Here is a 24393-nt window from a genome sequence, read left to right on the forward strand (position 1 = left end):
TTGACGCAAATGTCACCTTCTCAGGCCTCATCTGGACACATACCTGCATGTACACACACACTTTTAATCACCCTTCCCTGCCTTATTTTTCTCCTTAGCCCTGTCACTCTCTACCAGCCTTTATGTATTTATTGATGGTGAGAGCAGGTGTTTGTGTCCTGTGTTCACTGTTCTGTCCGGAGAGCTGAGATGGTGCCTGGCAACTAGCTGATGCAAATGTTTGTTGAATAAATGAACATGTAACCTTCTGCTTTATGGATGGGGATTCTGGGGCTCCCAGCGGATAGCTGACTTGCTGCCAGCCGTACCCCCATCCCATTGCCTGTCCACGATCAGGGTACTGCTTGGTATTTGTATAAAATTAAAATTATGGTAAACGTGCTCTTAATTTTTCCCATTTTTAGGAGAAAGAAATATTCTACTTTGTAAGTTAAGTAATATTTTAAAATAGAATATTAAAACTTCCCTTGTTTTCTTGGATTGGCAGGTGATTCATCCTAAAACTGATCAACAGCGGTGCAGACTTCAGGAAGCTTGCAAAGATATTCTTCTTTTCAAAAATCTTGATCCGGTAACACTGACTTTTTAAAATATTTTTGTCTTTTAGCTTTTCATCATTTAAACAGTTTTAGCATCTTAGCCACAGCCATATGAGGCAATAAAACCTTAGCTTCTTCTTTTGCATTGTGTTTAGCACTGTAGCTAAACACAGATGAGTTTCAATATTTCTCTGACCTGCTTTGGTACTTCCTCCAAGGCAGTACCATTTGTGAACCATGCATTTGGGTCATGTCAAAAGGAAATGCTCAGGTTTGCATGACCCTGGCTTAGTTCGGAGGGTCTTTATTTATGCTGCAGAGTAATTTCTCTAAAGATGCCATGTGGTGTCCTCTTTGCCGGTAGCAGTTACACACTGGAAGTGGGTGACTGCTTCTCACCTCCTTGGTGTGAGGCATCTCTTGTGGTTATTCTCAGTGAAGACCTCAGACCTGGGACACACAGAGTCGTATGTGTCTATAGGGCTCTGCACAGGATCTGTGTGTGCCTATCCTCCCTCTGTTGGTGAAGATGGAGAACAAGGCTGCCTCTTGAGCACAGAGATGCTTCAGATTTCCTATTTCTTCAATACTTTGAGGGCCATGTGCTGAAGGCCCATGGATGACTGAAGTGCTGGGCCTGCGAGGGAATCCCAGAATGTGCAAAGACAGGAGGGATGGGAAATAGAATTTTCCTACTACCCAGTTCCTACAAATAAAGTCTTCTGAAGATATTCCCACAGCCTTCTGGGAATTGGATTGGTCAGACACAAGTCCATGATGTATTCCTGGCCTCTGTAAACCAGTCTGTTTGGTAGCTTTGTGGTTATAGGAATAGCTGGAACTTTAATCAGAAATTTATTAGTCTGAGATTGAATAAAATAAGGACAGTGAGTTCAAGGAAAGGCTAGTTGTAAGAAATACTAGTCTGTCTGCTGTTTTCCCTGAAAGACCCATCTGTATCAATAGAAAAGGGACTTACTTCTTTATTTACTGTGAATAAAACCCCTTGTAAATGTTATACTAGCAGATGTTCTAAAGGAAGTTGCTATGTCAGTCTAGTATTCCGATTTTTCTTAGTGATGAAGAACATCATTTTACCATTTCAGTATGGAAAAATAAAATTTTCAGATTTAATTATATTTTTCTGATATTTTATCATGAAAATATTCAAATACAGTGAAATGAGAGGGTTTTACAGAACATGTATTTATCCTCTGCCTTGGTTCTAACATTAAAATTTTACTATACTTGTTGTGTTATATACCATCTACCCTCAACAGAGGGGTTAGCAACCTTTTGCTTAAAGAACCAGATGTGTGCTGTGCTTAGTCACTCAGTCGTGTCCTACTCTTTGGGACCCCAGGGACTGTAGCCCAGCAGGCTTCTCTGTCCATGGGGATTCTCTAGGCAAGAATACCGGAGTGGGTTGCCATGCCCTCTTGCAGGGTATCTTCCCAACCTGGGGATGGAACCCAGGTCTCTCTCATTGCAAGCGAATTCTTTACCATCTGAGCCACCAGGGGAGCCCATAGCAAATACGAAACATTTCTGTCACAACCACTCAGCTTCATTATTGTAGCAGGAAAGCAGCCATAGGCAATGCATAAATGAAAGTGTGCGGCTGTGTTCCAGTAAAATGTTTCCAGTCAGCTGTTTGCTGCCCTACAGTAACCCACCTTATTATTTTTTTGGATAATCTCAGTATATTCCCTTAAATATTTTGGTGTTCATATCATGAACTGGAGTTCAGTATTTGTTTGTTGCCTTTTAATGTAAAGTTTACATGTAATGAAACGCATGCATGAGTTTTAAATGTACATTCCCTTAGGTCTGACAAATGAATAGACTTAAGTAATCCAAGCCCTTGTCAAGAATATAGAATTTCGGGGACTTCCCTGGTAGTTCAGTGGCTAAGACTCTGCACTTCCAATGTAGAGGGCCCGGGTTCAATCCCTGGTCAGGTAACTAGATCCCTCATGCCACAGTTAAGATCTAGCACAGCCAAATAGATAAAAATAAATATTTTTTAAAAAGAAAGAGGATTATAGAACTTAGGACTTCCCTGGCGGTCCAGTGGCTAAGACTAAGACTGCACTCCCAATGCAGGCACTTATCAGGGAGCTAAAGTTCCGCATGCCACACAATCTATGCAGCCGGAAGAAAGATACAGAATATTACTACCACTTCAGAAACTTCCTTCATGCCCCTTCATGATCAATTCTTATTCCCCTCCCCACAGAGGCAACTTGTATTTTGATTTATTCTACCATAAATTCATTTTGCCTTCTAGAATTTCGTATAAGTGGAATCATACATGATATGCAATCATATAAGATTTCATATAATAAACCATACAAGATTTCTCTCCATTGTGAGAAACTCCTTTTGCTCAGCACAATATTTTTGAGATTCTTTCGTGTTGTTCAGCATTCCATTTTCTTTTTTCACTTTTTTAAGATGTAAACATAGTAAAGAGTTCCCATATGGCCCTCATCTAACTTCCCCCAATGTTAGCATCTTACATAACCACAGTACAGTTCTCAAAACCAGGGAATTTACATTATTACAGTATCATTAACTAAACTAAAAGCCTTGTTCAGATTTCATCAGTTTTCTCCCTAAAGTCTTTGGTTTGTTTTTTTCTTCCATAGTTAATGATCCAGTCCAGAATCCCATATTGCACTTGGTGGTTATTTTCCCATAGTCTCCTCCAGTTTGTGATAGTTTTCAGTCCTTTCTAGTATTTCATGATCTCTACAGTTTGAAGAGTACTGGTTAGTTACATTATAGAATATACCTCAATTTGAATTTGTTTGATGTTTCTTCACGATTGAAATGTGGTTATACATCTTGGCCAGACTACTCTAGAAATTATGTTGTGTCCTTCTCAGGGGAGCAGATCGCGGGATCCATGTTGTCAGTGTGTCACTGTTCATGATGGTAGTTCATTCCCTTTTATTTCTGAGTAGTAGTCCATTATATGAAGATGCCAGTTTGCTTATTCCTTTTTTTGATGATGGATACCTGGTCTAATTTCTTGTTTTTTAACTCTTGATAATAATGCTGTGGACATTTTGTGCTCTAAAGTAAAACACCCAAGGACAAAAATTGCTGAGTCATAGGGTAGACATATTTTTTTATTTTATAAAAAACTGCTGGATCTTTTTCAAAGTGATTTTACCATTTTGTATTCCTTCCAACAATATATGATATTCCCAACTTTTGATATTATCTTTTAAAATTTTAGTCATTCCAGTGAGTGTATTTGTTTCCCCTTTATTGATTGATTTATATTATTTATTTATTTATTTACTTTACAATATTGTATTGGTTTTGCCATACATCATCATGAATCCGCCACGGGTGTACACGTGTTCCCATCCTGAACCCCTCTCCCACCTCCCCTCCCCATACCATCCCTCTGGGTCATCCCAGTGCACCAGCCCCAAGCATCCTGTATCCTGCATCAAACCTAGACTGGCGATTCGTTTCTTATATGATATTATACATGTTTCAGTGCCATTCTCCCAAATCATCCCACCCTCTCCCTCTCCCACAGAGTCCAAAAGACTGTTCGATACATCTGTGTCTCGTCTCGCATATGGGGTTATCGTTACCATCTTTCTAAATTCCATGTATATGCGTTAATATACTGTATTGGTTTCCACTTTAAAAACAATTTGCTTCTCTAACTTTTGTGTTTAAATTTTCAAATTTACAAAAAAATCAAAGCTTGCGTATATTCTTTACCTAGATTGACCAGTTGTTGACATTTTGCCATATTTACTCTGTCTCTTATGTGTATGTGCAAGCACATATATAGGTGCATATAAACTGCTTTTTTAGGTCCTGAGCCATTTATGAATATACTGAGGACATCATAGCTCTTAGCCACTAAATGCCATAAGTTATATTTTCCAAGAACAAGGATATTCTCCTCCATTAACACATTATCATTATTAAGCCCAAGAAATTTAACACTGTTGTAATAATATTACCTAAATACAGTCCATATTAAGCTTTTTCCAGGAAAGTTTTCTATAGCTTTTTTGTTTTGTTTTCCAGTCCTGAATCACATATTGCTTTTGGCTGTCATGGATGACTTTAGTCCCCTCTAACCCAGAATGCTTCCCCCGTACCTTATTCTATATCTCATGACACTGATGTTTTTGAAGAGTCTGGGCCAGAATTTGTTACTCACAACATGAGGCTGCCAATGGACAGCCCACAGGCCAGACACACCAGGGTAGATGTATGTGTTTGGCCTGTATTGTATGTGAAAATTTGAATTTGTTACCTGTATTTAAATGTGCGATTTCAGGCAACACTGGGCTCACACTCCACATGAATGTGGACACATGAGTAGCAAGACTTCTTTTATAGTATCTGTCAGCTTGTACAGTATTCACCACCCATGGAACTATGGAACTAAGGAGCTGCTTGTTGGTGATACATTATTTTAAGTAGCAGAATGCTAAATCATATGGAATTATGCAGCAATACAATTATCTCCTTGCCAGGCCTTCAATCCACAATCCTGCAAAGAGAAAGTCTTTCTGTGAGTTGAAACTGGTCTTTAGTGCTCCCTAACAGTCACTGGGGCTTCCCAGGTGGTGCTAGTGGGGTTTTTTTTGTTGGTTTTTTTTTTGGTGCTAGTGTTAAAGAACCTGCCGGCCAGTGCAGGAGACATAGAAGTTGAAGATTTGATCCCTGGGTTGGCAAGATCCCCTGGAGGAGGGCACAGCAACCCACTCTAGTAGTCTTGCCTGGACACTCCCATGGACAGAGGAGCCTGGTGGGCTGCCGTTCATAGGGTCACACAGAGTCGGACACTACCAAAATGACTTAGCACACACACAGGCTCAACAGCCACTGACAGAGGGATGCTGGCCCTAGACTGAGGCCACTGTATTGTTAGAATTTAATAGCACTGTTTTGATTATTTTAATATTTGTTGGTACAGTTACCTTCTGGTTATTGCAGGTGCTATTGGTAAATAATTGTATGTATTATATATAAATAACTATAGCAATATTAAGTGTCTGATAATAGAGCTTATTTATTAAGTACCTATTATGTGATAAATATTTTCCATAGATTTTTTTTTTCCTTTAGTCATGAAAGTTGATGAGCTGAAAGCTATTTATTAAACACTTTTTTGTAATGAAGAAACAGACTCAGATTAAGTGATGTGCTTGACTAGGAAGGGCAGCTGTGCTGCTCCATGAGATAACCTCTGAAGCATCTCAGCCTGTTAGATTTGACGATCCTATTAGATCAACACCTGTGGGAAGGTGGCGTCACCACATGACACGTGATATAGTAGAGGCATGATGGCTGTACACGTGTCGTCAGGGCAGTGACACTCTTGTGGTGTGGCTAGGTGAATGGGCACCGTCGTCTAGATGTCTGTTTCCACGTAAATTGTAGAATGTTGTGGGTTGTTTTTTTTTTTCCAAAAACAATACTGCCTCAGAGAGCTTGGCAACTGGGCTGTGTATGTGGACATGCAAAGCTGAATGGCCACAGGAAGGCATTTGTTTCAGACCCTTAGGTTTCTGCTTGGATGTGGGGGATAATCTGATGTGAGGACTTCTCCCATGTAGTCACCACCTGAGATAGACACAGTTAATTTTTTTTCCTCATAAACATAAAGGCCATCTTTTCTCCTTGTGTGTTCCCTGCAGGAACAGCTATCCCAAGTCCTTGATGCCATGTTTGAAAGGACGGTCAAAGTTGATGAGCATGTCATTGACCAAGGAGATGATGGAGACAACTTCTATGTCATTGAACGGTAGGAGATGGTGTTTTGCAGTTGTACACCTGTACTCAGGAAGATTCGTGGTTCAGGGCAAGAGCTTTACCCTGTGCCTTGTTCAGCCCAGGCAGGAGTTAGGGCCAGGTTAACAAGCTCCTCAAAGTTTGCTGCTCTCTGTCCACAGCCTGCCCTCTCTATCTTCTACTGTCCTGAGTCCTGAGTACAGCGCATACTTGGGTTGCCACTATCTACAATTAGGTGAGCTGTGCAAGATGCGCTTTATAAACATGTTATTTGCAAGTGTCCAAGAGAAGTAATTTCCATGACACTTTATTGTCATCCGGACCATTCAATCCTAGCCTGATTTTACACTTGAGTATATTTCCTCAACCTCCATACCTCTGGCTCCTTTTGGCTCTGTTCCAGGTTTAGGTCTGTTGGGAGACATGAAACATGAGGGTTTAACCTGCTCACCCTGGTGTGTTTTCACCTCTTGAGCTATTACTATTGGTATCATCTGGGGGACTCCCTCTGACTCCCTCTCAGTCCTGAAAAGAACACTCACCAGAGTTTAGGATCAATAAGATGTTGCTTCACCAGTATCTTCCATTAGTTAGTTTTCATTTTTTCCTTTCAAGTAATTTCACAGTTACAGAATTGTTACACAACTAGTACAAAAAATTCTTAGAAACCTAGGTTCCCTGGGTTAATGTTTTACCAGATTAGCTTTGTGTTTGAAAGTAAGTTGCAGGTATAAGCCCTTTTATCTCCAAATATATGTATGTATTTCCTAACATAGGACATTTTCTTACGTAAGCAGAGACCAATCATAAAAATCAGATATTAACATTTTATACAGTACTCTCATCTACTATGCAGACCTTATTCAATTTTTTCCAATTGTTTTCCTGATTTTTAAGGGTCTTTTTATCTGTATCAAGTAGCTATACTAGATTCAACTAGTCCCTTTTCTTATCGAAGCCTTTTGCTCATTCAGAAAAATGTTCAAGAATGTATTCCTTGGATAACCTTTGGGCTCTTTTACCGTGACAAATGATTCCAATCAGAGTTAGGAAGGAAATGCTTTATTTAAAGAGAAAAGATGATACAAGTAGTATTGTCTTAAAGAGTCTTGTACTTTGATCTGTCATGCTTAGGCTTCCTCCATAGAATTCTATAAGCAGTGGCAGAAAAAATTTTTTTAAGTTATATCACCGCTTCTTTGCTTCTTGTGTAACATGTGATACCTAGTGATTTTTATCAGACAAGTGGAGGCTCTTTGTAGGAAATTTAAGGAAAAAAAAAAACACAAGCGAAACAGGGAAGAAAGTAATTTTGCCCTAATTTTATCACCAGGGTATATTCTTTCTTTTTCTCTCCCTTTGCCTTACTGTTAGATCAGATCCGTTACCCCAGATTTGGTTCAGATATCAAGACTGATCATTCCATACACACAGACTAAGAGGATATGAAAAGACTGATCATTCTCGTAATGAGTGTTTTAAAGGCGAACAGGGTAGGCTCCCAAGAGGTTCAAACATGACTTAAGACAGCACAGAGAGGTGACTGGCTTGGTATTTCATGGTGTTTAGAAGGTAGAGCTGAGGTAGAGTACTCTTGTATATGGGCAGGCTCTTGTGTGATTTGGATTTCCCATCAACACCAAATGAGGGAGCATCTAGGTTTTCTTATCAACTTTCCCAGATGTGAGACAGAAGAGGAAGAAATATTGGAGTGGTAGGTCTTCAAAGCTGATAACAATCAAACATGTAAAATGTAGTTAACTCTTTATTAATTTATATATATTGCTTTCATATACATTGACTTCATTTAAAAAATCTGTTTGAAGTGGTTTGCCATAGGATACAATATTGTTCTATGTCATCATTTATATTGACTGCATAATATGAATATAGACATATATTTGACCTACCTTTTTGTTAGCAGATTAAATTGTGATTTTTGCTGTCATAAATATTACCTGGTGAGCATCCTTGCAGTTAAATATTTTCCAGTATCTTCCATTCTCTCCTTTAGAATACCTAGAAATGAAATTACTGTGTAAAAGGGTCTCTTCAATAATTTGTTCTGTTGTTAATATTTTGGAGAAATTTAGAAATGTTTACATTTGCTTCAGTGGTATATTGAGAGTGCCTATTTCTCCAAATGCCATCCATTGTGAATGTTTTTCTTTAGCCACTGTTAATGAACAATCAGTAGAGAGAAAATTGTATTTTAAAATTTTTTTAATCAATTCTACATCCTAGTTTTCAACAGACTACAAAAGAAAACCCAACCAGTCATTTCAATACCTGCAGGAAAAGCACTTGACAAAGTTTAGCACCTTGTCATGGTAAAAACTCAGCAAAATAGGAATAGAAGGGACTTTTATCCAACCTGATTAAAGGCATTTATTTTTAAAAATCTATAGCTAACCTCATACTTAATGGTGAAAAACTGAATGTTTTCCCTTTGAGATGGAGAACCAGAGAAGCGTGTCTGCTTTCAGCTCCTCATGCAGTGTTACGCTGTAGGTCCTCGCCAATGCAGTAAAGCAGAGAGAGAGAAGGGGTGAGGAGAGAAACTGACAGGAGGGAGGAAGGGCAAACAGGGTGGAAAGGAAGAGAAATAAAGCTGACATGATCCTCTAGAAAACGCCAAGTTCACTCATTAGAACTAATAAATGAGTTTAGCAAGGTCACATAATACTAAGTCAAATGCAAAAATCTATTATATTTCTATATTCTAGCAAAAAAATCTGTGGGAATTCCCCCCAAAACAACATTGTATATCATACATACCTTCTATTCATATATACCTGCCCATTATAAATGAAATTGTTTCTTTTTGTATTTCCAGGGGAACCTATGATATTTTAGTAACAAAAGATAATCAAACCCGCTCTGTTGGTCAGTATGACAACCATGGAAGTTTTGGAGAACTAGCTCTGATGTACAATACCCCGAGAGCTGCTACCATTGTCGCCACTTCAGAAGGCTCCCTTTGGGGACTGGTGAGTTAGAGAAATGGTTCTCCTTGCATAGCATGGTATTAATCCCCCTTACTTTGGGTCTCTGTCCTTGGCTGTTGGTTCATGGTATATTTTATAGCTGATTATCTGAAAGACACTGTGGAAGGTCTTGACCAATGTGTTTTTCCATTTCCCTGAAGTGATTTGTCAACAGACTGTTTATTGCAAATTACACGGAAAAGACTGGGTCTTGTGGCCTAGCAGTTGTGTCAGCTCCTACTGCATTTTCTCTTTATGTTTACACCAGACAAGCAGAGAGAGGAAGGATAACTACAGAAGAGACCAGTCTAGAAAAATAAGTGTCATTGAAAGCTCTGCCAAAAGTGTTTTCCATCTCTAACTATCCTAGGACTAACTGTTCACTAACAGATGATATTTGACCATCTGTTTATTCGTTGGTCCATGCCAATAGTCAGTAGATTTAGATGACCAGAAAGGCTGACAGCCGTATTCTGGGAAACAGAACTTTCCCAGAATATCTTAGGCATAGACTGCTAAGGTCCTATCCTCTATTATACATGACCCACCTTGCATCCTTCAGTATCAAGCCTTCAAAATCTATAACTCTCTTCCTTCTTAAAAGAATCATCCTCTTGTATAAATTCCAGATTTCGTTTTTTAAATGTTCACTTCTATGGTAATTTGTTTCCATTTACCCTACAAGCAGAATTAAATGTATACCTCGAAATTATCAACATATTTCCTCAAATGAAATCACATTTGAAAGACATACTCAAGCACTTTATTGTGCTATACTAGTGCAGAATTAAGAATGCTCCTGAGCAGGACTTCCCTGGAAGTCCAGTGGTTAGAACTCCTTGCTTCTGCAGCAGGGGACTCAGGTTTGATTCCTAGTTCCCCCAGTGAACTAGGACCCTGACTGTGATGTGGTACAGCCACAAAAAAGGCAAAACGATTGGTCCTGAGGAATGAGTGGTACACTGGCTTAAGAAAAATACATCACACACTTGGGAACCCGGTGCTTAAAACATTCAACATAGACCAAGACAAATGGAGGAAAATGAACTCAGTTTTAAAATACGTTGATGCCAACTTCTAGTCCAGGCCAAGACAGAATGGCCCCATTCCTCCCTAGTCTTCCCTCTTAAAGCTAGAAAACTCTGGATATCATACATCAGACAAACATAGGCAACCCCCGAGAGAGGGAAACGAGAAGGTGCACTGGTTAGGGATTTCAGGACTTAAGGAAGGATACAACAGTGAGTTCCCCAGGTTTTCTTACTAATTGCCATGTATCCCAGCATTTTTCAATAACTGAAAGAAAAGAACTGTCAACTGAAAATTCTACACCTCGAGAGAATATCCTTCAGAAATTAAGTTTCCTTCAGAAACTTTGTCACCAGCAGGCCTACCTTGAAAGAATGACTAAAGGAAGTTCTGTAAACAGAAAGGAAGTGATAAAAGGAGATTTGGAATATCAAGAATGAAGAAAGAACAACCAAAAGAGTAAACATATGGATAGACATAAAAGTCTATCCTCCTCTTTAGTTTTCTAAAATAGTTTAGATGCTTGAAGCAAAATTATGACATTGTCTTATCTGATTCTCACTGTATGTAGAAGAAATATTTCAAAGGGCCCTAAATGAAAGTTAAGCTTCTACACTTTACTCACACTTCTAAAATGCTGACACCAGTAGACCGTGGTAAGTTACATATGTAAATACAATACCTAGAGCAACCGCTAAAGTAACCTGTGCAAAGAGATATACTCAAAAGCTGTACAAATCAAAAGGAATTCTACAAAGTAATTCAGGTAACCTATGGAAAGGCAAGAAAAGTGAAATAGAAGAACGGAAAAGAGAGAGAACAGAAAACATTGAATAAAATGATAGATGTAGGCCCTAACATATGATTTGTTACTATAGATGATCTAAATAGGCCAATTAAATGATAGAGACTGGCAGAATGGATTATCTTAAATGACCCAACAATATGCTATTCATAAGAAACTCACTCAAATATAATAATATAGGTAGGTTGAAAGTAAAAGGACAGTAATAGATACACTATGCAAACATTAACCAGAAGAAGTCAGGAGAAATTAAGTTAGTATCAAATAAGTAGATTTCATGGCAGAGAAAATTACCAGAGGCAACAGACACTCTAACCCTATTATTTTCATAATAATGAAAGAGTTAATCTACCAAGAAGACATAGAAGCCCTAAAGCTGTATATACCAAACAACAGAGCTTCAGAATATGTAAAGCTAATACTGATAGACTGAAAGAAAAAACAGATAAATCCACAGCTGTATTTGCAGACTTCAACACCCCTTTCTCAACAATCAATAAAACAACTAGAAAGAAAATCAGGAAGGTTATAGGATTTGGCACCACCATCAACCAAAAGGGTCTAATTGAAATTTATAGGACATGTCACATAACAGCAGAGAATACACATTCTTTTCAAGCTCGTGAATGTTTACTGAGATAAACTACATATATCCTGGGATATTAAAAGTTAGCAAATTCAAAAGAATTGAAATCAGACTGTGTGTTCTCTAACCACAGAAACCAAAAATCAGTAACAGATAACAGGAAAATCTCCAAACACTTGGAAATTAGCCCATTCCTAAGTAATCTGAAAGTCTCAATAGAAATTTATTAAAACTGAACTGTAAACTGCTTGTCTTCTGGTTGGGATATGAGAATTAAACAGAAGGACACAAGACAAGCCATTCCCTTAGTGCCTGGCATATGTTGGGCACTACCGAGTGGGGACACCCGTGCCCCTTGGTTGTGGGGCTGCTCCCCACCCTTTTCTTCCTGAAGCTCCCTCTCCTAAGACCCCTGCTCTGCCTTTCTAGTTCCTCACCTTATCCTGTGCAGTCTTTCTTCCTGTTCCTGCTATCTTAAGTGAGATTCATCTCCCTGCTGCCTTAAGTGATCTTTTTAGATGTCTTTTTCTCCTGCTTTACAGTCCAAGCCCTTCCAACACTCCAGTACTTCCTTCAGGAGAGTGACCCCCAGAGTGTCCTCCACAGTGTGACTTCTCACTTGTGCCTCCCAAGGTCTTGGAAATGCCTTCTGAGGCTAAAGCAGGAGGACCTGGTGTTGCCACTGAGTTTCTCAGATTGGATTCCATACGGCTCAGACAGCAAAGCATCTGCCTGCAAGGCGGAAGACCTGGGTTCAATCCCTGGGTCAGGAAGATCCCCTGGAGAAGGAAATGGCAACCCACTCCAGTACTCTTGCCTGGAAAATCCCATGGACAGAGGAGCCTGGTAGGCTGTAGTCCATGGGGTCACAAACTGTCGGCCACAACTGAGCGACTTCACCTTCACTTTCTTTTACTAGGGGCAACTGCTACACTTAGTCTCTGCTCCCTCTTTGTCTTGCTTGCATGAAAGTCAGTAGAATCTTTCTCAGGGAACTTCTGCAGTCAAAGGAAAGGGTTGCATTCTTTTTCTCTTTTGAACTTCAGGGCTGTTTGCTGAGGGAGCTACCATTTCACAGTAGGAGATTCCTCTTCACAGCTCCATTGGAAGCTCCCTGGAAGCTGGGGTGGTGCTTTTTTATACTCTCCACAGTCACAGGAACTGGCCTTGTTCAGCACGGGAGCTCTGGGAAGTGTGAAAGCATACATAGAAAGGTTGGAACACAGATAAGTCACTCTAAGAGCTACCAGTTGTTTTTTCTTTAGCTGGAAATACAGTTCATTGCTGCAATTGTGGTAATCTTTGTTATGTTATTGGTGGCTCAGATGGCTAAGAATCTGCCTGCAGTGCAGAAGACCCAGGTTTGATCCCTGAGTTGGGAAGATCCCCTGGAGAAAGGAATGGCTACCCATTCCAGTATTCTTGCCTGGAAAATCCCATAAACAGGGGAGCCTGGCAGGCTATAGTCCATGGGGTCTCAAAGAGGCAGACACCACTGAGCAACTAACACTTTCACTTTGTAACATTAAAAATGAATTTAGAAATACTAGTTATTTGACAATGTCTACTCAGACATAAGGAAGGGAGCTTCATAACTCCCATTGTCTCAATCTTGAGTATTCTCTTTCCACAGCACCCTTGGCCTCAATTGGCCCAGAAAACACATGGAAACTGATAATGGAGTGATATTCCAAAGTACAACAGTAACATTTTAAATGATATTAGTACATCTCCAGCCTTGGACTTCAAAAAAGTAGTGGCAAGTGGTGCAGCCCATTAGAGCAATCAGGGATTGCATGGCTCTTTGCAGGCAGACAGATGGAAAAGAAAATGGGGACAGAGTCTGGCTTAATGGCAGAGAGCAGACATTGTTTGTACGTCAGTTTAGGAAGGGAGGGTAGGAGTCTGCCACGTTTTACCCTAGGAGCACAGGGCACAGGAGGTGACTTCTGCAGATGGAACTTGGCATGGGATTGGACCAGGGGACTGATGGCGTGTGAGCCGGCGAAGTCTGTTTAGACATCTCTGCTCAGTTGTCTTCTGTGTGTTTCCTCCACCCAGCTCCCACCCCATCATCAAGAATACTAAAATAGCAAACCTACACCTAAATTTGCCCTTACCCCCTTACTGTTTCTCATTCTTTCAGCCTTTAGGATGTCATTAGTGTACTTTCAAAAAAAAAATATTTCTATTCCTGAGAGCCCAAGGTAGAAGAAAGGTGCAATTAACTTAGGTATAAAAAACTGCCTAGCCTTGTAGGAGCCTAAGCAATTAGCATTCTCCTGGCTGCATGTCCCTCCCCGTACATGCATACATGTATTTGAGAAGTACCTGACCATAACTCTGGTTAACTGTCTCGAGTTTGAATCCTTGACTTGCTAGGGTCAAGATATGTTTCACATGCCTGCCTTCCATCTTGAGTTTCCTACTTTCTCTCTCCATTAATTTATAAAACCTACGTCTCCTTCGGATACCAGACAAATTTATATTTTTGCAACAAAATTTTCCTTGATCACTCCAGGCTATTGTGAATGCGCTCTCTCTTCAGAATTCTTGTAGGACTTGTTTTGTCTCTATAGTTCATCTAGCAAATTTCATATGCAGTCTTGAACTGTGGTTTTTTTTATTCCTATAAATTTTGTATTACTTCCCCATTGAGATTATAAAGTCCTTGAGGGCAAGAACCATCTTACTGTTTTATCTGCTTTTTTTTTTTTAGAAGGTGTATCTTTTCACCTTGAACAGTGACTGTGAGCTTTTTTAATTTTTTATTTTATTTATGACCCATAGGTGGCACTCATTGAGTACTTGACAGCAAGTGACAACATGAGGCATCTATCTTGTCCAGGCTGCAGATCTTTTTCTTCCAGTGATGACTCAAATTGAAATATCATTAAGTACTCAGTTGATCCAGTACCTTCCAAAGACCTCTATTGCTGTGGCACAGTTTCAGTTAAATGACAGATGCTCTCTTATATGAGCACTCACCAGAATTTTCATATTCTTTCTTACAGGACCGTGTGACATTTAGAAGAATCATAGTGAAAAACAATGCAAAAAAGAGGAAGATGTTTGAATCATTTATTGAATCTGTGCCGCTTCTTAAATCACTAGAGGTAAAGCCTATTTTAATATGAGACTGTATATGGGGACTTAAGAAAAGCTGTTAAACCAATTCTCTTGTTAGGTTTCTTAATTCATACTATTCTAGCCCATTTCAATGTTGTATAGATACTGCCAGTATTTGTGACTTTAATTTAAGGTCTTTTCCTTAGAATTTGTGTGTTCATTGTTTCAGGTATCAGAACGAATGAAGATCGTGGATGTAATAGGAGAAAAGGTCTATAAGGATGGAGAGCGCATAATCACTCAGGTGAGTGGGGAGCTCGGGCACCTCCTTTCTCGGAAGTCACCTCCTGAAGGACTAGTGCGTCATTTGTCCACTCATCCTGGGGAGCTCATGTTGCAAGGTACTCAGGCACACTTGCTGCAGAATCTTCTGAAGCCCATCGATGTTCACCTCTGGCCTCTGTTCACCTTTCCTTGGCTTCTGGTTTTGTTCTTTTGGATATCGCTTTCTTTTAACCCTGAGTAAGCCACCTTCATCACTGTTAAAACCTGGAGGTCAGAGAGTTGTGTACTTTCTTTCTCTGTTTGGCCCAAAGTGTCTCTTAGCTAACCTAATACATAGCAGTCTTCAGTGATTGACCAGATTTGTAAGGTGCCTTTAGTGTTTCCTTTGTACCGTTCTGTCATGTTACTTCAGGTACTGTAAGGATCACCACACAGTGGACTTGAACATTATGATGAGTGCTGTGTAATAATTTTCCTTATCTACTGTGTTTGCTTTTTTAATTATATGTAAGATATTATGGTCGGCTTCCCTGGTGGCTCAGAGGGTAAACCGTTTGCCTGCAGTGCAGGAGACGGGGGTTCAATCCCTGGGTCAGGAAGATCCCCTGGAGAAGGCAATGGCACCCCACTCCAGTACGCTTGCCTGGAAAGTCCCATAGACTGAGAAGCCTGGTAGGCTACAGTCCATGGGGTCGCAAAGAGTCGGACACGACTGAGCAACTTCACTTCCCTTCACTTCAAAAGGTATTATAGATTTTTCCATTTTATATTTCCATTTCCATATTATAAACTTCTCTGTGAGTGGTTCTGGCAAGATCACTGGGAAGAGGACTTCCCTGGCAGTCCAGTGGTTAGGACTCCATGCTTCGACTGCAAGAGTCACGAGTTAAATCCCTGGTCAGGCTGGGAGCGAAGATCTCACAAGCCACACACTGAAGCCAAAAAAAATTTTTTAATTAAAAAAACAAAAGGAGCACTGGGGAGATGTCTGGTTGGTCTGGGTTGAGGAATGTGCCCTCCTTGAACCTCAACTTGGGGCTAGAAGGAAGACTCTAGTGGAGTGGACAAACCTAAATCCCCAGACCACCCTTGGGGCCTGGAGGTGGAGTTGACCAAACCAGTGCCACAGAAATTAATCAGACTGATGGCAGAAGGAGAGAGAGATGCTCCCAGAGTAAAAGGACTAATGAATAAATGGTGTCTAAGTGGCATCTCCAAATGCCTTTGTTTTCCAGATAGCCCCACTGTTAATAATTCCTTTAATTAGAAGTTGGTTTGATTCAGTATTTGTTAAGATAGACAAGTAGGACCAGATTTAAGTGCTATAATGAGAGGGGAAGGAATGACAGTGAGAATGTAGAGGAGGAAGCATTCCATATGGTTTCATAGAGGAACCAACCTTTGAACTAAGCTGAAAGAACAAGTGCATTTTCAGCAGTTGGGGTCAGGGAAAGATCTTCCAGGGCAAGAGAACAGTATAAGCAAAGGGCGTGGATGTGAGCTGTGTTCCAGGCCAGGTGTCCTGGTATGGGAAGAACGTGCAGCTGAGTTGCCGAGATGGAATGTGTTGACTTGGCCACATTTGTTTCTGAACCTGCAGCACTTTAATTTACCTCCAGAGGACCTCTACTTTGTCCTGAAAGCCCCAGGCCTTCAGGAGGTATATCAAGAGGTATAAAAACCCACAGTGTTTTCTGGGATATGTGTGTTCTTGAAGTTAGGAGTGCTAGGTGGTAGTGCAGAATGGCCACAAATTAAGATGATGCCCACTTTATAGACCCCTTTTAGCAGTGTCTCTTGACTAAGACTTCTCTAAGGACTAGCAGTATTAGCATTATATCAGAATGTTAGAAATTGTTAGGGATTATGGTTCCTGGGCCCCATGCCAGACCAACTGCAAAAACCATACTTTATGTTGTTTTGTTTGTCTCCTTGTTTGTTTGGTCAGCTTTGTTACCCTGTATTTGACATACAATAAAATTACCAAGTTCAAGTATACAATTTGGGAGTTTTATAACCACCCCTATAATTATAGTGTAGAGCTTTTCTAATCACCTCGAAAAGCTGCTTGTTTGTATTTTAAGTAAATCCCCTCACCCACCCCCTTATTCCTGAAAACCACTGATCTGCTTACTATCACTTTAGAAATTCCTTTTCTAGAATTTCACACAAATGAAACCATATAATGTGTAGTTTTTTTTGTGTCTGACTTATTTCTCTTAGCATAATGTTTCTGAGGTTTATCTATGTTGTGTGTTTCAGAGGATTATTCCTTTTTGTTGGAGAATAGTATTCCATTATACAGATGTACCATAACTTGTCTTTCCACCCACCAGTTGAGAACTATTTGGGGTCTTTGCAAATTTTGGCAGTTATGAATAAAGCTGCAATAAGCATTCACATACAAGTCTTTGCACGGATACATGTTTTTATGGAATTGCTGAGTCACATGGTAAACATTTGTTTCACAGGTTGCCAAATGTTTTTTAAGATGTCTGTACCACTGTGCATTCCCCCAACAGTGTTCAAGAGTTCCCGTTGCTGTGTATCCACATCAGCACTTAGTACCGGGTCTTTAATGTTAGCCATCCTAGAGTGAATATCTCATTTTGGTTTTATTTTACATCTACCTAATGTCTAATGATGGTGAGCATCTTTTCCTGTGATTGCTTTTCATCCGTATTTTTTTTTTTTGGTGAAGTACACCTTTTGCCCTATTTTAAATTAGGTCATTCGGCTTCTTAATATATTGAGTTGCAAGAATTCTTTGAAAAAAAAGATTTATCCATTGATTTATGGCTTTGCTGGGGCTCATTGCTGCATGCAGCCCTGCTGCCGTTGCGGAGGCTACTTTCTAGCTGTGGTGCCCTGGCTGCTCACTGCAGAGCACCAGCTCTGGATCACTGGCTCGGTAGTTGTGGCCCATGGGCTTAGTCGCAGCTTGTGGGGTTCCCTGACCAGGGATTGAATCTGTGTCCCCTGCATTGGCAAGTGAATTTTTTTACCACTGAGCTGCCAAGGAATCCCCTGAGTTGTAAGAATTCTTTGTGTACTCTGAGAACAAATCCTTTACCAGGCCAACAATTTGTAAATATTTCTCCCAGAATGTGGCTGTGAGGCTTGGCTCTTCATTTTATTAGTAATACCTTAAAAAGCAACAGTTTTAAATTTTGGCAAGTCCAGTTTGTCATTATTTTCCTCTTATAATTCACTCTGTTTGTGTCCTACTTAAAAAAAAAAAAAGTTTGCATAATCAATAAGATTTTCTCTTATTCAACTTCTAGGCAAGTACTGTTCAGTAGAAATATTATGTGAGCCCCAAACAATTTAAAATATTTTAGTAGCCAAATTAAAAAAAAAAAAAAGGTGAACTTTAATTTTAATAGGGTATTTTAACGTACTAAATCTAAAATATTACATTTCAACATCTAAGTGATATAACAATTTAATAATGAGATATTTTACATTTGGAGGATATTCAGTCTTTAAAATTCAACGTATATTTTACACTTGCAGCACCTATGAATTTATACAAGCCACAGTTCAGGTGCCCAGTAGTGACATGTGACTAGTGGCTCCTATACTGAACCATGCAATTCTAGTCTCATAGTTTTAGATCTTACATTTAGATCTGTGATCCATTTTGAATTAATTACAAGAGAGAGAAGGTTAGAGCTTTTCATATGGATGTCCAGTTACTTCAGCACCATTTTCCTATCCCATTGCCTGGACACTTGCAATGAGAATCAGTCGCCCAAATATGTTTGGCTCTATGTCTGATCTCTTTTGTTCCACTGATCTATGCCTGCCTCTCAGTTAATGCTATGTTGTCTTGATTATAATTGCTTTATATAGTAAATCTTTCAATCAGATAGTTTAAAGCCCTCCGAATTTTCTGTTCTTTGTCCTAATTATTTTGTCTGTGCTATGCTCTTTGCATTTCTGTATACATTTTACAACCAGCTTATCAACTTCTACCAAAAAAAACTGCTGAGCTTTTTTATTGGGATTACATAAGTTGAATCTATAGATAAGTTCGGGGAGTAGTTGACATCTTAATAGTGAGTCTTTTGTGACAGTCTCAGCCTATTGAAAGTGATGCTGTTTGCACTTATCTTTGCCCATACTGTTAATACTTGCGGTGAGCCTTCACAAACATTTACCCTGGCAGAGCCAGCGCCATAGCTGGACCAGCCCTTCTGGTTCTTATTATGATTGCAAGATGCACCTTGAGCAACAACCATCTGGGAACTTTGAAAAAACAAGGTTTATTACTCACAGGTCCTGAGGGGCAGGCCCAGAGCCACACAGTGAGTTCACAGGGGAAAGTCCATCCATGCGCACGTACTGACCTGGAATTGCCTTTACTGGGGATGACGGTGCTTGTGGTGCCCAGGGTTGTGTAGGTTTACTCCTTATTGGTATGCCTCAAACATAAGAGTATCTTCCCTGGTGGCTCAGACGGTAAAGAGTCTGCAATGCGGGAGACCCGGGTTCGATCCCTGGGTTGGGAAGATACTCTGGAGAAGGAAATGACAACCCACTCCAGTATTCTTGCCTGGAAAATCCCATGGACAGAGCGGCCTGGTGGGCTACAGTCCACGGGGTCACAAAGAATCAGACATGACTGAGCGACTAACACACACAAACAAAAGAGTAGGAATTTGGGCACAAGAATGTAAAAGGGGTCACTCAGGCAGTTTTCATTTGTTCTAGGGGTGGTTACACAGGTGTGTACAAGTGTAAAAATTCATTAAGCTGCAGCATTGAAATGAGCACTTTAAATTATGATTGTTATATATCTTTCTCAACAAAGGGCTCAGACACCGCCCTTTAGCACTTCTCACTTACAGTTCTTCTCTACTGCTCACTACTCTCTTCCTGGTCACCAGTGTTTCCATACATTTGACTATTACTCTTGACCTCCCGGCAACACTGCACACTGGTAATCACATCTTCCTTTATGAAACTCCCTCCTTGGACCTAGAAATGATTTTCACTCTTGGTGGCCCTGTGTCTGGCTCCTCTTTAGTTTCCTTCATGGCTTTCCATCCTTCATCAACTTATATCCGAAAGTTTTATATCCTATTTGTATTACGCAAATAGAACTTATTGGTGATTTGGTTATGCTTATTGGTGATTTGGGTGTAGGGTCAATTCAGTCTCTCAGTCGTGTCTAACTCTTTGCAACCCTATGGCCTGCAGCTTGCGAGGCTTCTCTGTCTATCACCAGCTTCCGGAGCTTGCGCAAACTCATGTCCATCGAATCGGTGATGCCATCCAACAGTCTTGTCCTCAGTTGTCCCCTTCTCCTCCTGCCTTCAATCTTTCCCAGCATCAGGGTCTTTTCCAAGGAGTCAGTTCTTCCCATCAGGTGGCCAAAATATTGGAGCTTCCACTTCAGCATCAGTCCTCCCAATGAATATTCAGGACTGATTTCTTTTAGGATTGACTGGTTTGATCTAACAAACCAAAGGATGGTTTGATCTATCTAGGTATGCAGGGTACCTACCCAACATAGCAACACAGAAATACACAGATAGCCCCTTATAAAGCTATGGAGCAGTGATTATTATGTGGTGACCTAGGACTAGATTAACGCAGGAGTGTCAGCCTGAGCTGTGTGTGGTCCCTGTGTGATGCATGAAGGACATGAAGTCTTATGGAGACATACAACCTGTCACATGTAGTGAGAGCGCATGATTAGTATTGGATTATTCAGTGTAGATGGCCTTTGCTTCAGAAGTTAGGTGAGAAGCCAGAGACTGATGTGTGCCTGAGAGCCTCCTCTTCCATAGCTGCTTGCCTGCCTGTCACCTCCTTCCAGGCTTCGCTCACATCTCACCTTCTCACTGAGGTGCTCCTGTATGCTACGTAACATCTCTTCCCTCACCACTCCAGATCCCACATTCCCTGCTCTACTTTTTTCCTATGGCCCTTATTGCCTTCCAGTACAGCAGCATAATTTACTGATTCATTATGTTGGTTGTTTACAGTTTGTTGACTCTACCAGACTGTAATTTCCACAAGGGTAGGGATATTGTTTATCCACTGATTTATCTCTCACGGCACATAATAATTATTTGTTGAATTACCTGAATAACTGGTTCAGCTAAGTGGTTTAACATCAAAACAAGCAAAGCCAAGGCTGAGGCTTAAAGAGTGACATCAGCCCCCATGAAGGCACCTGTCTCACTAAGGTGGTGCTTTCTCCAGCTCCACGCTGTCCTCTGGAGGGCTGTATTTGATGGTGGAGATCTTCGCTGGGCTTCATGACCCAGGGTTAGCCAGGAGTCACCTTGACACTGCCTGCAGCTGACCTGGCTACTTACCCCTTATCATAGGTCTCGTTAGCTGACCAACATGAGCTGTAAGAATACGATCTGTGCAGTTGCCAGCCTGGGTATATTCACGGAGACAGATGGGAATATTCCATGTTAGGAAGGAGAGATGTTTGTCAGTCGTAGTTGGTCTGACATCAGGATCCTCCTGTTTTTGTTCTGAACTTGTTAGCCATCAATTGGTTTGTAGGTTTGGAAAATAATAAAATTGGAGCTCAGGCAATGTGAAGATTGTCTATTTCTGTGTCCTTCAGTACATATGTATGGCTCTGACCTCCCCTTCTCTCCCTTTTTAGGGTGAAAAGGCTGATAGCTTTTACATTATAGAGTCTGGTGAAGTGAGCATCTTGATCAAAAGCAAGGTGAGTTTATGTGTGATGATGTGGGTTGTTCCAGGGGAGATACAGATGCCAGTTGTATGCACAGAATGTAACTGTTTACTTTAATAGTGTGAAGTGTGTTTCATGTGCCAGAATCATAATTGATATGTGAGATTATGTGACTGACAGAGACCAGTGTTTAACCCCACTCATTGATAAAGATTTAGTATATATATCTTTTTTGTTGCTTTTACCTCTGTTATGTAATTAAGGATATGAGAAGTAGTGGCCTATAAATCAATAAGAAAAACGGTAAGTACCCTAATAGAAAATGGGGAGATTACTGAATATATAACAAAGAATACATTGTGAGTGTTGGTTATGAAAAAGCTTCCTTTTTAGCATGCTAGGAAGGGAGTCTCTAGGGCAGTTATTATTGTGGCCATTTGATGGATACGGAGACCTAGCAAACACAATGACCTATAGGTGGAAAGAGTGATTCTTAGGATAAATTCATCATCATTAGATATTGTTTCAGTTTTTTTTAAGAGTAAATAATTTTTAAAAATACTGACTTACTATATGATACTAAATCAACTTAGTGTGAAACCTTTTACAGAATATTTTTTGTAAAAGTTAAGTGTGGAGAAAGAGGACTTCCCCAGTGACTCAGTAGTAAAGAATCTGCTGGCCACTGCAAGAGATGCGAGGTGGATTCCTGGATCAGGAAGATCCCCTGGAGAAGGAAATGGCAGTATTCTTGCCTGAAAAATCCTGTAGACAGAGGAGCTTGGCAGGCTACAGTCCATGGGGGTCACAGAGAGTCGGACATGAGTGAGCAACTAAACAGCAACAATGGAGAAAGAAAAATATGATTACTGCCTATAAGATGGCTTGATTCCTAATTAAAATTTTTTTACTTATAGTTTTTGGACTACTGATATATGTTTGTACATTTCTCATATTTATTGACACCTACTGATCACAGCATAGTATTATGTTTGTAGGTCCAACAGCACTGTGGCACTGGATTGGGAAAGAAGGCAAGCTTGTCAGAGATTCAGTCTTGTTCTCTGCCCAGACCTACCCAATCAGAATCTGCATTATATCAAAACCTACAGGGGGCTGGTGTTCACAATACAGTGGGATAAGTGCTCTTCTAGAGAAAGGATTAGGCGGACATGAGCATGTCTGGAGTCCCAGAGAATACGACAGACACTGGAGAGAGAGCATTGGCTTGGAAGGGCTAGATCAGCTTCAGAGCAAACAGGTCAGGGCAGAAGTGTGGAAGGAGGGAAAATCAAACCATGAGCATGGTACTTTTATTTATTTTGCTAAATTAACCTTCAAAAAATTATTTATCTGCCCCTGCCATAAAGTGGCTCTTACAGGTTGAAACTAATTCTTACTAATAAGTTATAAGTATTTTTTTATTTAAACAAGTTATTGATTAGCTTAGCAGATAGATTTGTTAAAAAAAAAAAAACTAGATAGTAAGTAAAATATAGTACATTATTCTCCGTAATTCAAAAAGCACAAAATATAACCTGTTTGATTTCTTAAACTATCATTTTAAAATTCAAACTACTATAAAAATTTTTTAGTTACTTATCTCTTCTGCACAAATGTAGTGGGACCACTAGTTTAAGATGCAGATAGTACATAAAAATGAAATTGTTCTCTGTAATGTATTGTCTGAGTCCTGCTGGGCCTTAAGTCAGAAAGAAGTAGCTCTGGATGTGACTCTAACCAAGAGAAGCATTGGCATTATTTAGGAAGAATTAGCCAAAGACCTTGTGTTTTCCCTTGTGTCTCAGAAGTCAGCATCTACCAAATGGATTGCATTCATATATATATTGAAATGTACATGTAATATATTAATATTTCATACATTTAATATATGTTAAAGTATATTAACATAATATTGTATGTTGGTTTATATACTGTATTACATTAATATGTGATATTAGTATATAATATATATACTACAATATTTATATTATATACGCACACCTCACCTCTTGGTAAAAGCCAGCTCCTTTGGTTAAACCAGGCCCCGGAGAGTAGCCCATGCAGTTTACACAGTGTAGTCAGTCTCTGCAACACGAATCTCTAGGTAATAGTGGCAAGTGTACTGAGAAGGGACCGCAAGGGTGTGCAACTGGATGTGTCTACTTGTGATTCTGGAATCAGTCGTGTTCTCTACCTGTTCTAGACTAAAGTCAACAAGGATGGTGAGAACCAGGAGGTCGAGATTGCACGCTGCCGCAAGGGGCAGTACTTTGGAGAGCTTGCACTGGTCACCAACAAACCCAGAGCTGCTTCGGCTTATGCAGTGGGAGATGTGAAATGCTTAGGTAAGAAAGATGCTTTGTGCGTTAATTTTTTTTTCCCTAATATGCAGTATTTTTTCCCCATCAACACGCCTTGACTTACTCCACCAGTTCTCACATCTAGGCTTGCATAGTTTGTGTGACCAACTAGAAATGGGTGAATGTGTTCTTTTGGCAAACATTCGTGAGCACTGACAATAGCCTGTGAATGAGACGGACATAGAAGCCCCCAGCCTGTGTGGAAAGAGCAGAGATGGAGACTGGTATCCAGGGCTGTGTGGGGACAGAGAGAATGGGTGCTGCCTCCACATAACACCC

The 24393-nt window shown here is 40.1% G+C and overlaps 1 protein-coding gene across 1 annotated transcript in view; it reads left to right on the forward strand.

Annotated features, from left to right (window-relative positions):
• Positions 1 to 24393, forward strand: part of PRKAR2A (protein kinase cAMP-dependent type II regulatory subunit alpha) — a 65695-nt gene that overhangs the window by 37315 nt on the left and 3987 nt on the right. Inside the window, exons 4-10 of the mRNA XM_015102438.4 lie at positions 488 to 571; positions 6227 to 6333; positions 9157 to 9310; positions 14742 to 14843; positions 15026 to 15100; positions 21719 to 21784; positions 23958 to 24099. Coding sequence (XP_014957924.2) covers positions 488 to 571; positions 6227 to 6333; positions 9157 to 9310; positions 14742 to 14843; positions 15026 to 15100; positions 21719 to 21784; positions 23958 to 24099 — 730 coding nt within the window. The remainder of the gene's footprint in view (positions 1 to 487; positions 572 to 6226; positions 6334 to 9156; positions 9311 to 14741; positions 14844 to 15025; positions 15101 to 21718; positions 21785 to 23957; positions 24100 to 24393) is intronic.

The sequence above is a fragment of the Ovis aries genome, chromosome 19 (assembly GCF_016772045.2).
Source record: "Ovis aries strain OAR_USU_Benz2616 breed Rambouillet chromosome 19, ARS-UI_Ramb_v3.0, whole genome shotgun sequence".
In the NCBI taxonomy this organism is placed as follows: domain Eukaryota; kingdom Metazoa; phylum Chordata; class Mammalia; order Artiodactyla; family Bovidae; genus Ovis; species Ovis aries.